The 18,245-nt window shown below is 36.4% G+C and overlaps 2 protein-coding genes across 3 annotated transcripts in view; one reads left to right on the top strand and one right to left on the bottom strand.

Annotated features, from left to right (window-relative positions):
- LOC127422357 (huntingtin-interacting protein 1-like) overlaps positions 1-9,056 on the bottom strand; it is a 77,040-nt gene extending 67,984 nt beyond the window's left edge. Inside the window, exon 1 of the mRNA XM_051665815.1 lies at positions 7,298-9,056. Within this exon, the coding sequence (XP_051521775.1) occupies positions 7,298-7,417 (120 nt within the window). The 5' untranslated portion in view covers positions 7,418-9,056. The remainder of the gene's footprint in view (positions 1-7,297) is intronic.
- LOC127422339 (putative lipid scramblase CLPTM1) overlaps positions 1-18,245 on the top strand; it is a 49,232-nt gene that overhangs the window by 18,485 nt on the left and 12,502 nt on the right. The window contains exons 1-3 of one of the 2 annotated variants that reach the window (XM_051665792.1): positions 11,605-11,695; positions 14,979-15,100; positions 17,690-17,813. In XM_051665792.1, coding sequence (XP_051521752.1) covers positions 11,642-11,695; positions 14,979-15,100; positions 17,690-17,813 — 300 coding nt within the window. In that variant the 5' untranslated portion in view covers positions 11,605-11,641. Of the gene's footprint in view, positions 1-11,604; positions 11,696-14,978; positions 15,101-17,689; positions 17,814-18,245 lie in introns of those variants that run through there. The other variant, XM_051665793.1, reaches the window with a different exon arrangement.

Raw genomic sequence — 18,245 nt, 5'->3', positions numbered from 1 at the left:
AGTGAATGGTGACCAGAACTTTGAAGCTCCAACAACCAAATAAAGACAGCATAAAAGTAATCCATATGACTCCAATGGTTTATTGTCCAAGTAATCCATGTCTTCTGAAGTGATCCAAATGGTTTTGGGTGAGAAGAGACCAAAATGTAACTCATTTTTCACAATAAATCTTGACATCAGCAGTCTCCTTGGTGATCATGATTTCAAAATCAATTACACTTCCTATAGCGCCATCTAGCGCTCTGCACATGTGTCAAACACAAGGAAGTGTAATTGAGCTTGAAATCATGATCGTACCTACAGACTGCAATAGCAAAATGTACAGTGAGATGGAGTTACAGTTTAGTCTGTTCTCACCGAAAACCAATTGGAATGCTTCAGAAGACATGGATTAAACCATTGGACTCGAATGGATTACTTTTATGCTGCCTTTATTTGATTGTTGGAGCTTCAAAGTTCTGGTCACCATTTACTTGCATTGTATGGACCTACAGAGCGGAGATATTCTTCTAAAAAATAAAAATCTTTGCTTGTGTTTTGCAGAAGAAAGTAAGTCATACATATCTGGGATGGCATGAGGTTGAGTAAATCATGAGAGAATTTTAATTTTTGGGTGAACTTTCCCTTTATACAAAATACATGATCACCGGCATAAAAAAAACAAACATAAACAACCACAAGTGAAATAGTAGTACCATATAAAACATTATATTACATTTACCATCACAACACAATAAAAATGTCATGCAAAACATCACACAAGAATCATCAAAAAGTAAAACCTTAATGTAACACAACCCAAGTTCCTAAAAAAAAAACTTAGAACAAATAGACTACTTGATCTACTAGAATGAATATTTCAGTTATATTGCATAGCTAAATCTCTGCCATAAAAATCTATTGCAAAAAGGACCAAAAAGCATCAGTTTACATTTAAAGGGCTACAAGATCAGTTGATCTGGATATGGTATTAGTTAATAATTGCATAAGCTATACTATACCACCCAAACACTCACGGACACACACACACAAAAATGTCAGAAAAAGGAAAAACAGAGCAGCTTCTCCAAACAAAGCGTGCTCTTTAATTGGCAATCACTTCCTGGTACCGTGTGGTAGGCCCATCGGAACAGCTTACACTGTCGTGCTTCATTAGTCAAACACATTCCAACCAGTCTGACACTATAGCAGTTGTGTAGTGTCAGTGCTAATGAGTCACTGTACACACACTCTTTATGTCTCAATGTCTATGTCGGTCCTCGCACTAACCAAAAGTTTCAAAATATGTATAAGGCTTACAAGGCAACACATACTGTACCACTCTCCAGTAAACAAAAACCATGTTTATTGCCCTCTTTAGATAATGACACGTCAGGCACAATAAAATTACATAGTTGTTTTGAGAACTGCTGAAAAAATTCTAACAAACATGAAATAACCATAAATCTGTATTTAAAATGTGGATAAAGACACATTCATGGGATTAGATGCATTAATGGCACGTTTGAGGCAGTATGAACCGAACACTGTTTCTGGCACAAACATCTGGCTGCCCGCCAAACCTGCATAGGATTTTTAATCCACAGCGAGAGAAGTGAGGCCACAGAGCCAGCGTGTTCTGCTGTCTAAGGGCTTTTCATACATGCCCTCCTGCTGTTTATGACACCAACAAACCCTGCTCACCCCCTAGTCTAGATTAAAAAGAGCAGGGTGAACTACAGTAAAACTTGAACATATCGGATAGAAAGAGTGTAGAAAAGAAGGGAGTTTGAATCTTTAAAAGGAATATTCCAGGTTCAATACAAGTTAAACTCAATAGACATCATTTGTGGTGCTGATTACCACAAACATTTTGAATTGTCCCTAGTTTATTTATTTAAAAACGCAATTACAGTAAGGCACTTGCAATGGAAGTGAAGGTAAAGACTTAACCAAAATCACCATTTTAAAGGGGCACTCAGTATTTTTTTTCCCCTCATTAGAAAAAGTTTCACTCCTAAAGAAATTTATTATCATTTTGAAATATTTGTATAAAATCATGACATCTCACATGAGATAAAGACTCCAGTCACTTTAAGTAACCTCATAAAAGCTTTTTTTATTCTACATGAAGAGGGTCCGCACATGGGGGCGGCCATGTTGATATCATATGACCAGCCGAATACTACTCGCTTAATACTCGCAGTAACCGTCCTGTTATTTGACACTTTCACTCATGGATTAAAGCAGCGTTTCTTAAACTATGATAGCCATACATGTTGGGTTGTGATGTATTTTGATATACGTGTAATTATTTCCTTTGTAAAAGTAACTGAAATTGAACAAATGCGCTCTGTTCAGTGCATTCTTTCAAGCTGTTGCGCTGGCTGTGACTGTTTTTCAGCTGTTTTTCAAAATATCATTTGATAGACTCCGCTGTTACCAATGTACTGCCAGCATGGGGTTCAGTTGAACTTACATAACGTGTGTTCTTGCGTTACTGTGGTGGTAGCAATCTTCAGTTCTCAAGGGGGCGATAAGAATTACCTTTAAAAGTCTGGGCCATCAAACTGGATGTGTTATTATTCAGGCAAGTTGCTCTGAATATACTGACTTTACCTTAATTGCTCAGCAATATTCTCTTCAAACAGTTGCTCCACCATCACAGTAATCAGCTTGAAAGAGAAAACTCATCATAGAAGTGGACAGTTCACACTAATGTCCGCTATAGTGTCCCTTGTGGCAACATTGAGAATGCAACGCATACTTGCATTGTGTTATGCAAATTGCAGTCTGACACATTTGAAAATCAAGCTTGCATAACTAGAAGTGTCTGCTTTCAGATAGTTGCGCAGAATATGTTAAACAAGTGCTGGGAGTCTGAGACAGCAAAGTATTATATTCATGGAAAGTGCCATTTACATTTAATCATTTAGCAGGCACTTTTATCCAAAGTGACTTACAAATTAAGATACTTAAGGTATTGAGTAAAGTAGGACATTTATAGTAGACAGAGAAAGTAGAGACTGAGTGCTTAGAGAGTAAATTAAGACTGTCTGGGTATGTGCTGGTGAGTCCTGGAAAAACAGAGGGAGGCAAGATTAGTCTCCTCCCCAGAATTCCTCCACGGGAACGGAACAAACACAGGAAGGAACGCACAAGCGCAAGAGATGCAGGGTCATAAACTTAACTGCTTTAAAGTGGGATAGTTTGATATAGCAGCAGGAGGAAATACAGGAAAATTAAAAACAAAAATAGAATGACCTGAATTAGCATTAAAGCGATTTTTTAAATTTAATACTGTCATCATTTACAGTACTCACCCTCATGCCATCCCAGATATACATGACTTTCTTTCTTCTGCTGAGAATATTTCAACTCTTTAGGTCCTCACAATGCAAGTGAATGGGTCCAGAAATGTTGAAGCTCCAAAAAGCACATAAGGGCAGCATAAAAGTAATCCATATGACTCCAGTGGTTAAATCCATGTCTTCTGAAGTGATATGGTAAGTGTGGGTGAGAAACAGATCAATATTTAAGTCCTTTTTTACTATAAATTCTCCTCCCTGCCCAGTAGGTGGCGATATGCACAAAGAATGTGAATCGCCAAAAAACAAAAGAAGAATGTGAAAGTGAAAGTGGAGATTTATAGTAAAAAATATTACTTAAATATTGATCTGTTTCCCTCCCACACCTATCACATCGCTTCAGAAGATATAAATTTAACCACTGGAGTCTTATGAATTACTTTTATGCTGCCTTTGTGCTTTTTGGAGCTTCAAAATGTTTGTACCCATTCACTTACATTGTATGGACCTAAAGAGCTGAAATATTTTTCTAAAAATCCTCGTTTGGGTTCAGCAGAAGAAAGAAAATCAATGATGAGAGAATTTTCATTTTTGGGTGAACTATCCCTTTAAGCTAATCTTGAACACTGCCTGATACAAAACGTTCTGTAGGATGTTTACTGTGCGCATGATGACTGATTTTTTGATTACTTATATTTGGCAAACACTCGCTGAACATGTTTTCACCCATGCAGATTTCGAGGTTGGCCGGATGCCCCTTTGCTAGACTTTGACCGCAACAAATGTTCCCAGCTAAGATTTCCTCCTCATGAAACACATTTTAAGTAGGTACTAGTCTTCTAACACCCAGCCACAAGGCAAACCATGCTCATGTCATTACAGAGCACCACACTAACATCCTCTCATTTAAAACAGGCCGAACTCGCACCACAGAAGGCCCAATAATCTAAATATAGAGTTCCAAGGGCAGAAAGGAGACGGGAAATTATGGGATCTGACTTCCTTCAGGAAAACTAGCTGATACGGACTGCTCACAGTATAATTTCCCACTAAGACCTGATTTTTTGAGTAAATTGTGACTGAGGCTAACATTCTGCCTAATATGTGTTCCACAGAAGAAAAAGAAAGTCATATGAGTTTGGAAAAACTTCTTAGGATGAGTAAATGATGACAGAATTTTCATTTTAAGGATTATTTTCACATGTCTGTGCGAAGAAGAATGACATACTTTTAGGCTTTATAATTGGATATCTTGGATGACTGTTTATGACAGTCACAGTCTTGTACTGTCAAAGCTGTTAAACATTTCAGTTTAATTAAAGCTTGATTAAATCAAATAAGCGTCAAAAGACTGCTGAGGTGCTGTGCAAACAGCAAATGAGCAAACGTTTCAACTGAACTCCCGTGCCTGGGACTGACCCAGTGATCAAGGTGCATGCGTCACGAGTCTCGCTAATCCATGCCACTGTCCTAGTTGTAAACGTGAGAACTGAACTGAGCATGCTTGAATCAAACATGATGGTGCAGCTTGTGAGGAGTCATTGTTACCACTCCAAAAATCAAGCAAATTTGCATCGCCGCAACGAACAGAGGCAATAATGAGGCAGTGCCGTTTAAGACTTGAAACCCACCACTAGGGCAGTCGACTGCAGCTTCATTCATGTGACCTACTTTGCCTGATTGTCTCTGGATGAAGAGGGGGAAGACCCCCTCTTCATCTAGAGAAGAGTGCATGAACAATGAGAATGCATTCCTCCATACCTCACAACACACTTTTAGACTCAGACACCCGGATACTGTCTGCATTATTTCAGGCTTACCATAAATATATGAAATTGTATTGCTCTTTATTTGTGCTATTATTTTCCAAAAGACTCAAGACTACATCTACCATTTTCTCACACATAGAAAATGGACTATAGGCTGATAGCATGTACCAGAATCCATGACCATCAAACTCAACCCATCGGTTTTAGTACTGCATCTCTAAACTGCTAAAAGCTTTTTAACAGCTGCTCTATAAATGGGCATCAGTTTGGAAACACAGGATTCGCTCACAGAGGAACCCTTCGAAATGAACTTTTTGATACTAATGAGTTAAACCTCTCATTACACCCATGTGGATTCCACCTACCTGTGTGCATACAATCGTAATGGCTCTTTGAAAGCAATAACCGATATAAACATAAACCAAAGGAGTACCATGGTAGAACTTTGTTCCCATCCTAAATTAGTGATACTAGAACTTGGACTGATTGGCAGCCACTGATAATAAGAAGGTGTGATATGTCCATGGTCTAAGGTTCACTGAACTGAAAGTGAATTTATGAGGCAATCAGTTTCTGTTCTGTCTGTAAACATTATGGCTTCTACATTGCAGTAAACATTAATTTTATGGTTTTAGCAAACACACATTAGTGGATTGCTTCAGATGACTGAAAAAAAGGTGAGCATCATAACAAACACACACTATGTAGAGTCAGCTGTGATTTTCACAATAGCATGTGAGACAATTAAGTACTTTGAATACTGAATACTATACTATTTAAATTCATCATTTGTTTTAGCTCCCAGCAATCTTTCTGCTCCTGCTACTGTGAACCGTTTTCAAAGAGCTCACTGGCGATACATGGGTCAACGGGTCAATGATGGGGGTGCTCATTTTTGGTCCAGATCTGTTAAGTTATTCAAAAAAAACATTTTAAAAAAAATGCAATTCACACAAAACTATTTCTTGAATAATCCTTAACTATGATAAAAATGGTTTCAATGTCAATTTTGGAGTTCAAAGTCTTTTTGGTGTGTGTGTGGGGGGGGGGTCCTCTCCTCTTTTCTCCCCAATTTGGAATGCCCAATTCCCAATGTGCTCTAAGTCCTCGTGGTGGCGTAGTGACTCGCCTCAATCTGGGTGGCGGAGGACGAATCTCAGTTGCCTCCAAGTCTGAGACCATCAGTCCATGCATCTTATCATGTGGCTTGTTGAGCACGTTACTGCAGAGACATAGCGCGTGTGGAAGCTCACGCTATTCTCTGTGGCATCCATGCACAACTCACCACATGCCCCACCGAGAGCAAGAACCACATTATAGCGACCACGAGGAGGTTAACCCATGTGACTTTACCCACCCAAGCAACCGGCCAATTGGTTGCTTAGGAAGCCTGACTGGAGTCACTCAGCAGGCCCTGAATTCGAGCTTGTGACTCCAGGTGTGGTAGTCAGCGTCTTTACTCGCTGAGCTACCCAGGCCCCACGAGTTCAAAGTCATTTGGTATTTTTCTGGGGATTAAAGTAAAAAGAATGTCCAAGTGATGTAAGCGAGTCAGTAAAATAATTTTAAGTCTCATTAAAAGTTGAAATTCTTGAAAAAAAAATAATGTTGGCAAGTAGTTTGTAATAATAACATATTATTTCTTAAAAAAATATGAGCAGTGAAACTGCTAATATATATAATTATTTGGAAAAAATAATTGTCTACCAAATCAAAGTCAGGTGGTGTAACCCCATTAGACCTTAATGACTGTGGGAAGTTTTTAAAAAATATCAGATATTTTGACATTTTTATTAAAAGGCACATTTTGTTGAGGTCAGCTGGAGTAACCAAAAACGTCTTGATATTCGTGACTTATATATATATATATATATATAAATAAAAGTGCCTAAAAATATGTTTACATTTTTTTTAAATTAACGATTAATCTGTGTATACTCACGTGTAAACAAGGTGCAGGGAAAGTATATTTTACTTGACAGTTACACCAATACATATTTTTAAGATAATTTGTAACAAACAAAAAACAACAAAAAAAATGCCATTAACGTTTTTCTAAAAAGTTATGAAACCAACGTGGGCATAAAGATTACATTTCTACCACTTGACAAATGTGTTTTAAACAACATAATTTTATTTTATTTTTTTAAGATTTCTCATTTTTAACACCTCAGACAACCTTATATGACAATGACCCACATGCATGAATAAACTTGTCCCGCAGTGCCTATAATTCCTTACCTGACTGCGCTCGAAGTTTTCCTTTTCAACTTCCAAACTATTGGCACCTCCAGTCCGGCGGCTGAGCACTTTGGGAATCGGGTTCGGGACTTGCTGCATGGAACTCTTCACACGATCCATTCTGGAGAGAAAATCCAAACTGCGCGTGCGACCGAGACTTGTTAAATCAAAATAAAAATAGTGTAAAAAGAGGCTTTATTTAACGATAAGCACGGAAATTCCAAGCGCTCGTCGTTCTCACAAAAGGTCATATTCTATGTCCACCGCCCAATAATATCATTGCTATCCGCTGTCTACTCGCGAGCGAGCAAACCATGTGTGTGCGCGCACACTCCCAGATCTATAAACTAAACCACAGCATTAGGTTGCTCGATATACTATACAAATCAGCGAGTATCCAGCGTAACAGGATGAGGATTAAACTCTTCTCAAAAGCGGCCACTGTAAACGGCTCCTCCCAGCGGCGACAGTGACTGGATGAAAATCATTAGCCCCGCCCTTAAAAACAGTTATGTTGACATTTGTCTGGCGACTGTTCAAATGACGTATGTCAGTTCTGATTGCACAAACATGATTGACAATTTGTGTGTTGTCAATTATTATTTTGGTTAAACTTTTTTTTTTTTTAAACATCAAGATTTTAGGTGAAATTCAGGCCTATGTGGGACACTTTTGGAATTTTATACATTTTCTAGCACTTTTAATTATGATCAAAATGCCATATGACCTGACATTATACCTTTATAGAAAGCTTAGGACATCTCCTACCTTAGTCAAGAGCAAAAATTAAGAAATATTAAAAACTGGGAAGAAGAATCCAATTTATTTTTCAATCAATACTGGTAAAGTGGGACACTTGTATTGTCAACCTGGGACACATTTCCCTATCTTAAAGGAATATTCCAGGTTAAATACAAGTTAAGCTCAATCGACAGAATTTGTGGTATAATGTTGATTACAACAAATATTATTTTCGACTTGACCCTCCTATTCTTTAAAACAAGCAAAAATCAAAATTACAGTGAGGAATTTACAATGGAAGTGAATGGGGGCCAATTTTTGGAGGGTTTAAAGGCAGAAATGTGAAGCTTATAATTTTATAAAAGCACTTACATTAATTCCTCTGTTAAAACTACTCATGTATTATTTGCACTGTAAATTTGTTTAAATCATAGTTTTAACTGTGTTATGTCGTCATGGCAATGAAGTTGTAAAATTGGCTATAACTTTTCACCTACAATCTATAACTTTGTGTCCTGACTCTGAAAAGGCAGAGGGCAGATTCAATTTCCCTGCAGAGCCATTTCTGTCAGATGGCAGAGTCAGAGTTTTGTTTCAATGATTCAGTAGAATGACAGTGTGAATTAATTTTGGTCTGGCGGTGCCCTGAGTGATCATTATCTTCCCTGCTGTCAGCACAAGATGCTAACTGCATTCAACACCACTGTAATGATCAGCAAGAAACCTTAAATACTGACAAAGAAAGATCTACTTAACCATATATTTTAAGGAAAAGAAGATCTCAGGCTGAATTCATTTATGCCCATTGTCTTTTGTCTTGTCCTGGCACTGTCTGACTTTTGACTCTGTTATTGTATAGCGCGTTTGTGTTCTGCTGCAAAATCAAAATCAGATGCAACCGTGTTAGCCCCACTGACCTATATAAGTCTAGTAATCCTCTGACATGTTTTTTAAACATCAGCTGACCACAGCCTAATGAAAATCCATCATGAATTGTGAAGCTAAGAAAAATAGAATGTGTAGAAATTATTTACTTATTGTATTCATCTATACTGTATTTAATGTATTGTATGTACTATTGTTTTCTAATTTTCATATATCTTATTCTTTCATTATTGTATTTATATTTATTTGTGCTTCACTGTTTATTCAGTTGTTCATCTTTCCTTTGTTTTAGTCAACCTCTATTCCTTTGTGTTATTCAAATCATTGTAATGCCTTAATTGCCCTAGGTAAGTCATATATCATAATCTTATTTTAAAGCCTGTTATGAAACAGATCCTTTTAAAGGCCTGGGGAATCCTTCGTTTTCCTGTGTTCCAGATCAGATCGCACCTGGTCAACCACGCTGCCTTTCAAAGTATACTCTTTTGACCGCGAGTTAATACAAATGTGTTCGATGCATGTGCACTACGACTGCTTTGTGTCTTTTAGTGCAGTCAATACAATGCAAGTGAATGGTGCCCAAAAAGTTGAAGCTTGTAAAAGCACATAAAGGCAGCATAAAAGTAATCAAAAAGAATCCAGTGGTTAAATCCGTGTCTTCAGAAGCGATATGATAAGTGTGGGTATAGAGATCAATATTTAAGTCCTTTTTTGTTGTAAGTTCTCCTCCCTGCCCAGTAGGTGGCGATATGCATGAAAAATGCAAAAAAAAAAAGAGCTCTTAGGAAAGAAGAGTGCTTATGGATTACTTTTATGCTGCCTTTATGTGCTTTTGGAGCTTCAAAGTTTTGGTCACAATTCACTTGCATTGTATTGACTACGGTTTAGATTATAGCATATTATAACATATAAGGGTCACTGAAAAAATTTGGTTGTCTGAGGTGATAAAAATTAGAAATCTTTTAAAAAATCTAGTTTAAAACACGTGTGTCAAGTTTGTAGAAATGTAATCTTCAAATCAAATCAAATCAAATCACTTTATTGTCACACAGCCATATACACAAGCGTAATAGTGTGTGAAATTCTTGGGTGCAGTTCCGAGCAACATAGCAGTCGTGACAGTGATGAGACATATACCAATTTACAAGAAACATCAGATTTACACAACACAAATTAAAATCTAATATTCGCATAATTACACACAACACAATATACAAATAATAATATACAATGTACATTATACAATACACACAATATAGATACACATTATTCAATAAAAAAATAAATAAAATAAAAAAATAATAATCTTTGTGTCCAATTTGGCTTAATACATTTCTGAAAAAAATATATACCATTTTCTACAACATACATATATATATATATATATATATATATATATATATATATATATATATATATATATATATATATATATATTGTACTGTATATGGCTTTAAAATGTCATGTGGTGGAACCATCAAATTAAAGGTATTAAAATACTTTTCATGCACCTTGAATACATGAGAGTGTAAACAACTTAAACGCTGATTTCGAAAAAGTTTTCAAACATATTTTCCAAGGAAAAAAATATTTTGTACAAAAATTATGAAAATTTGAGTCAAGCATATCAAGAAGTTTTCTCAGGGCTACACTACATGACCTGAACAAAATGTGCCTTTTCATAATAATGATAAGATCGGATATTTAATTTAAAAAAAAAATTCTCACACAGTCTTGAGGGTCTAAAGTGGTCTTCTTTATGGTTTTTGTCAACATAAACAACAAAAAGTTCCACCTACATATTGCTTACACCACATGACCTTGATTTAGTGGACAAACGTTTTTTAAGTAGGCTATTAATCATATTTTAAAATGCAATTGTTTCACTTATTTTATTTTTACTGTCTCTGGTCAGTTACATGACAGTTTTTACTTTAAGCTCCGTTAAAAAATATCAAAATGACTTTGAAATCAGAAACTGCTCAAAAACAACACAAAATGAATGACAAAATAAAATGTTATTCAGGGTTATTTTGTATGTAACCTTATAAAATGAATAGTTCCGGTCCTGGATGCTGATTGGTCAACAGCCGTGCTTTATTCAAGATAAATCACAGCTCTGACCTCTTCACAGAACTTGAAGTATCACTCCGCAGCATCCATAGCTGACCGTTATTCTTGTTGCCTATCAATACTCTGTTTACAGTTTACTGCCAGAAACTATACTGTCTGGGGGAAGGATGGCATTTAATTATTTTACTTACAAAGTTGTACATTTTAATGAACATTTGTGTCCATAATATTTATATCTCAGCGGTAACCATTTTATAAAAGCAATAAGGCACTGGAGGCTGTTCCATATTGTGTATATAGTCACGCTTTGCGTTGAGCATTCAACGCCCTTCAGCCCTGATTATATTCACCATTTAGCATGGCTTCTCATACCTTATGGCTTAAATATTGGTCGCAAAGATAAGACACGTTTTTGGATTGAGGACTTTAAATCATTTTTAAAGCATCGACATACTGGGACAGCTCCATTATAAATACAAGTAGTTTGAGGTAATATTTTAATCAGTATTTAGAAGCAGAAACGTACATCGTTTGAAATATCGCGTTGAGTTCAGCGAGGATCCCATATGTATTGATCAGACGTGAAATATCGCGAGAGTTCAGAAAACATCCACCACATTACAGTGTGCGATAGAGACAGGGAAGATGGCGGCGCAGGAGACTCAAGCAGCACAGCAGTCGTCCGTCAGCAACGGAGAGGTAAGAATAACCTGATTTATGAATTGTAGACACCAGATCGACGTGGCAAAAAACAGCCCACACATATCTAGCACGATCAAGTGAGTGATTAATTATTTCTTGGTTGTTTTTTTAAGAAGCAAACTAGATTGCCGGTTTGAATCAGGCGACCCCTTTAATTCAGCATGCAGTGGGGAGAAATGCTGCCTGAAGTCATGGTGGGGTCCATCGGATCGATTGGCTTATTTTTATCGGAACATCCCATTTTTGCAAGTCCGAACATGATGATTGAACATAGCTCAATTAATGTCATTTAATTAATTCCATCTCTCTCCAGGTTGTGTTGGAAAGTCTGCCACCTTAACATGATTTTTTGGGGCATCATCACGATCGAAAGGATCTTTGATGCCCTGAAACGCTGTCTAGGTGGGCAGCTCACTAGGCTTTGAGAAACAGACAGTGTTGTTATGTCAATGTAGTTTTATGAGTTGATGTCACTAGGATATTGGCTCACAGCGTCACGTGTCAAAGCAGTTTAAAGATGGGAGAATATTGTGGAATCCTTACGCTTGTGCCACTGAGGAACAGTTGTGGTGTTTAGTTATTTAATGTTTATAGCTTATGTTGTGCTGTCAGCTGGGGGTGATCAGTCTTGTTCCTGGAGATCTAATTCTAGCCCTTGTTCTGATTTAATTTCTAAATGAATATGAAAACTTTAATGATCTAATTTTGGTGTGTTTCATTCAAGTTGGACTTAAACTCTGCAGGAAAGTAGATGCTTAAAGATTAGAAGTGAGAAACATTGGTTTACTGTTAGCCTGCTGTTGGTGGCTACTGGATTAATTAGCCATGATAGCAAGGTTAGCTCCACTTATCTGGATTAATAACTTCATGGTTACTGATTACATGTGTTATGAAGGACAAATAGTTGTAATGCATCATAACAATTGCTCAGAGTCAGTAACATTTTTCCCCAAACACATTTGAGCTGTTAAATGTAAACAAGAGGATAACAGTCACTCTGAATTTTTGTTATTGTTGTTCACTTTGTTTTCTCAAGCTTCCAAGAAAACTGGTCTGGTGGATGTAGTCCTTGTTAAATCTAAGTTAGTCCCGGTTTGGGGTCTACCTCTTCTAGACAGGCCTTATCATCATCTAATTAGGTCAACATCAACCATGTCATCAGAAAACTACAGTGGATTTGAAGGCATCATTTGGGTGCATAGGGAGAACAGAAGAGGGCCTAAGACATAGCCTTGGGGGACACCTGTATTCTGAATGAGGGTTGACAGTGCTCTGTTGCCCATTGTCCCTGACCAAGGGGCTGCCAGGAAGTCCAAGACCCACTAACAGAGGGAGTTTTATGTATTTAGACACTGGTCTCTGAGTTTGGTGACAAGCCCTCAGGGAACTATGGTTATCTCTGAGCTGCTATCTCTAATCTTGTGGATTGCAACCAGAATAATTTCAAATCATATCCTCTGTCTTCTGCCTTCATATTTGATGACCTAAATCCAGTCAGAAGCAATTCCATGCTTTCCCAGACGTTAAAAATATTTCAGTTTAATATTTACCCATTCAGCAGCGTGTCAGATCTAATCATTATCCCAAGCAAATTGCTTGTACCCGATCAAAAACAAAAGGAACAGCAACGATGGAAAATAAAACTAGAAGAAAGATATGCTGCCTGATCAGACCTGTATTTTATGAATAGTTGCCTCATGGTCTTGTGAAAAATATATTTTTAGCATCATAGTTAATAACCTTTTCTGGTTAGTTGTTGAAACTGGTCACACTTTGTTTTCATTTGAGTTACTGATGGCCAGACATTGTCATAAGCTTTTCAGTTGCCTTTCTTGGCAAAACTATTACATTTTTTTTTTTTTTTTTTTTTTATGTTAGGAATGATTAGCTAGTATAGCTTCATTTCAAAAGTACAGAAAGCAGCAGTTTGGGATAGTTATTTTTGTGGGTCAGAGAGAAGACTAGGCTGTTTATAATAAATATGATGGTTTCTACAAGGCGCTTGAGGTTTTGTGTATATGTGAGTAATATTTCCTATTTTGTCATGAGTTTTTTTTTTTTTTTTTGGTTGGCATCCTACCAAGTCCTTGCATGTCAGATAGGGTTATTGGGAATAATTGTAATTGTATATTTGTAGGGATAGGACAGTATATAGATTTTTGAAATATCACAAACCAAAATAAATGATGAACCATATAGAGGCAAAATTTGATATTTAGAAATTTGCAACACTGTTTTTCTAGAAGTGCTTCAATTTAGCTTTTAGAAATTTAAGTACTGGAATACCTGGAAAATGGCCTTTTGTTTAATGAAATTAAAACTGAAGATTTCTTACATGTAGTGTGTGTATCCATCAAAGATAAGACCCTTGCACTCCACTTTCATTGAATAATGTGCCTTTTAATATCCTTTCTGTTCTTTACAGTTACTTTTAATCACACATAGCACAGATGCAGTAAAGAAACTATGAAATTCTTCTCTCGTTAATGTGCTCTGAGCCGAAAGACACTTGTTGAACTCTTAAAGAGATGGTACTATTTTAGCGCTTGTTATACAAATTAATGTAAGCTCAGTGTAAACAGATTAAATTAAACAGTGACAGCTCATATCAGTATTATATATTCAATGTTATAACGTAATATTAATTGATAGAATGTAGAATTGTCATTTTTACCCAAGGTGGAATATGATTATAATCATGTTCAGTTATATTGCTTGTCCTGCACCTGATCAGCCTGAGTATAATTATTTTTGAAGGTTTATTTGTTTGGGATCTTTTATTATAGAGAAAAGTAGGCTGTATGAGGAATTCGTATTGAATTTTTAATATTTATATTGTGTATTAAGAGAACTTTATTCTGTTGAGATATTATCATTTGCATTTTGTGCAGACATTTTTCTAAAAACATTAAAAATTTCTGTCATACAGATAACATAACACTTAAATAAAAAGTAAATCTAATCGAGATTATAGCGAATCATGCACCTCATATCGTACATCAAACCGAAGTGTGAGAAAACCATATTGTCCCATCCCTATATATTTGAGTAAAGATTTAATTAAGTATACAAGTAAACATTAATATATATAGATGGTTATAATATTTGGGCTTCTTTTTCCTGCTTGGTTGGTTAGTTATTGTGTAACCCATATTTCATCTAAAATGAACATACACATTCTTTGAAGATAGTTTGGAAAGAGCATCCTGTCAAGGGTACAATGGCAATGAATAAGGTTTCCACCATATCAATTTTGTGTACCAATAAATGTTTTGTGCAGGTGAGCAGTAATGGGGCAGCTGCCTCAGGTCAGGTGGCTCAGATGGGTGCAACTGCCCAGGACCCCCAACAACAACAACAGCAGCCCAATGCTTGGCAGGTGATTAAAGGTGTTCTCTTCAGGTGAGTACACCACGCTGTTTGTTTGTCCATTGTCCTTATATGTACTTCAAGAAATCCTGCCCTTGAGTTATTTGACAGTGGTGGTTAGTTTTTGTCCATTTTAAAATGACATGATAACTCGATGTGGATAGCACCCATCCATCAGATCATATTACTGCATGGCCATTGTTTTTCAATGCAATATGGTTTCATTTGGTAATATTAATGCAGTGTTTTCTGTGGTGGCAAACTGGTAACAAGGATTGCCAAATAGTTTTGATATTGTAGCATCCCTAGCTTGAGCCCAGAGTGTTGTAATATCCAGCCAGTGTTGGGTAAGTTACTCAAAAAAAAAAAAAAAAAAAAAAAAAAAAAAAATTAATTACTAACTACAAATTACATCATATACAGTGTAATTAGATTACTATACTAATTACTGTCTGAAAATTAATTGCATTACTTTCTAAAACCCTTATCAACCTCGACCAGATGAAAAATACAAGGATAGACATGATACTGTTCTTTTAATTCTTTCAAATATATCACATAAAATTAATAAATTATTCCTGAACTAGCCAAAGAACTTAAGGGGACAGCATTAAATTAGAAAACACACACTTGCAGCCAAAAGTTTCTAATAATGTACAGATTTTGCTGTTTCGAAATTAAATTGGTACTTTAATTCACCAAAGTGGCATTCAAGTGATCACCAAGTATAGTCAGGACATTACTGATGTAAAAAAACAGCACCATCACTATTTGAAAAAAAGTAATTTTTGATCAAATCTAGACAGGCCCCATTTCCAGCAGCCATCACTCCAACACCTTATCCTTGAGTAATCATGCTAAATTGATAATTTGGTACCAGAAAATCACTTGCCATTATATCAAACACAGCTGAAAACTATTTGGTTCATTAAATGAAGCTTAACATTGTCTTTGTATTTGTTTTTGAGTTGCCACAGTATGCAATAGACTGGCATGCCTTAAGGTCAATATTAGGACAAAAATGGCAAAAAAGAAACAGCTTTCTCTAGAAACTCGTCAGTCAATCATTGTTTTGAGGAATGAAGGCTACTTAATGCTTGAAATTGCCAAAAAACTGAATTGATTTCATACAAAGGACGAAAGAGATGTGGAAGGCCAGATGTACAACTAAACAAGAGGATAAGTACATCAGAGTCTCTAGTTTGAGAAACAGATGCCTCACATGTCCTCAGCTGACAGCTTCATTGAATTCTACCCGCTCAACACCAGTTTCATGTACAACAGTAAAGAGAAGACTCAGGGGTGCAGGCCTTATGGGAAGAATTGCAAAGAAAAAGCCACTTTTGAAACAGAAAAAGAAAAGGTTAGAGTGGGCAAAGAAACACAGACATTGGACAACAGATAATTGGAAAAGAGTGTTATGGATCTTAACCCCATTGAGCTTTTGTGGGATCAGCTAGACTGTAAGGTGCGTGAGAAGTGCCCGACAAGACAGCCACATCTATGGCAAGTGCTACAGGAAGTGTGGGGTGAAACGTCACCTGAGTATCTGGACAAACTGACAGCTAGAATGACAAGAATCTGCAAAGCTGTCATTGCTGCACGTGGAGGATTTTTTGATGAGAACTCTTTGAAGTAGTTTAAGTTTTTTTTTTTAAATTGTAATAATAATTTCTCACGTTATTAATGTCCTGACTATACACTGTGATCAGCTGAATGCCACTTTGGTGAATAAAAGTACCAATTTCTTTCCATAAGAGCAAAATCTGTACATTATTCCAAACTTTTGGCCACCTGTGTATATTTTAACATTAGACATTAAATTTAGGTTTTAAATTCACTATTGTTTTATAAAGAATTGTTGTATAGTATTTATTGCAATTACATCAGAAGTAACTAATTAAATTACTGAAAAATTAAGAGTAAAATAAAATGAAATGAAAAAGTAATGAATTACTTAGTAATGCATTACACCCAACGCTGTACCCAGCAGATGTTCTCGTGAGGTGAGTTTCACTGAACTGCAGAGTTGTTCTGGGTGCTTTAATGTCAAGGGTTTTGTCTCCCAGCAAAGCATACTTATGTTACCATATCATACTTCTGCAACATAGCAATCCAGAAACTCTTAGAATTACTGTGTTTATTTTCCAAATTCACTTAACTCATATTTAAGGTGAACTGATATAGACTGATTTTATGTCTCGATGTTGTTTTTTACTTAAGTCATAGTTGATACTATAAAGCAAACAGCGCTGCATCATGACTTTTGGGATTATGATGCCTTAAAGGCCCCATGAAATCAAAATTGATGTTCTGTGGCTTTTTGTACTTTTCTATTAGCTTTGCGGCCATCTAAATGAACATTTAGTGGATATACGAATTTAAAATGTCTAGTTTTTCTGTTCTGATAGAAAACTTCACTCGTCAAGCCATTTCATGGAGACTTTAAGACTGTTGTATTGAAGTCTAATGTAAATCCAGGTGGATGCTGCACACTGGTGGTGGTTGAGGAGAGTCCCCTGTTCACACTGTAAAGCACTTTGAGTGTAGTGTCAGAAAAGCGCTATATAAATGTAACATTCATTAATTCATTCAAATCTGTTCTCATCTTTGTGTATTCAGGATTTTTATCATCTGGGCTATAAGCAGCTGGTTCCGCAGAGGTCCATCAACTCCAGATCCCAGCACTCCTGCTGGAGCTCCACGAGTGCCAAGCCGCAACCTCTTCCCCAAGGACACCCTTATGGTAACAATAACCCACTAACATAATTTAACTTTGATCTGATTTAAGATTATCTTCTATGGTCCGGTCTTCAAAGGAAGTACACTCGCCAAATGTGTGATCTGGTCTATTTTCTCAACCTACCTTGTTGAGAGGGTCAATGTTGCTAGCAACCATTGAGTCACTTGGTGAAATACAGAAGGCAATTTGGGGTGTGACAACATGTTTACAAAAGTCATTCTAGAATTCTTACAACTTGTAGAGCGACGCCAAGGTCACAGGTTCGATTCCAAGAAAACGCACATACTGATTACATTTGTAACTTGAAGGCACTGCAATTCTCTTTGGATAAAAGCATCTGCTAATTGCATAATTGTTATATAATGATAATATGGCTCTGAAATGTTTGTATGAAGTTGTCCCAGTTGTCTCACATATGCAAACCGTTATTGTGCT

This window comes from Myxocyprinus asiaticus, chromosome 31 (genome assembly GCF_019703515.2).
Source record: "Myxocyprinus asiaticus isolate MX2 ecotype Aquarium Trade chromosome 31, UBuf_Myxa_2, whole genome shotgun sequence".
Taxonomy (NCBI): domain Eukaryota; kingdom Metazoa; phylum Chordata; class Actinopteri; order Cypriniformes; family Catostomidae; genus Myxocyprinus; species Myxocyprinus asiaticus.
The sequence above is the reverse complement of the archived record's forward strand: the minus strand, read 5'-3'. Positions and strand labels throughout refer to the sequence as shown.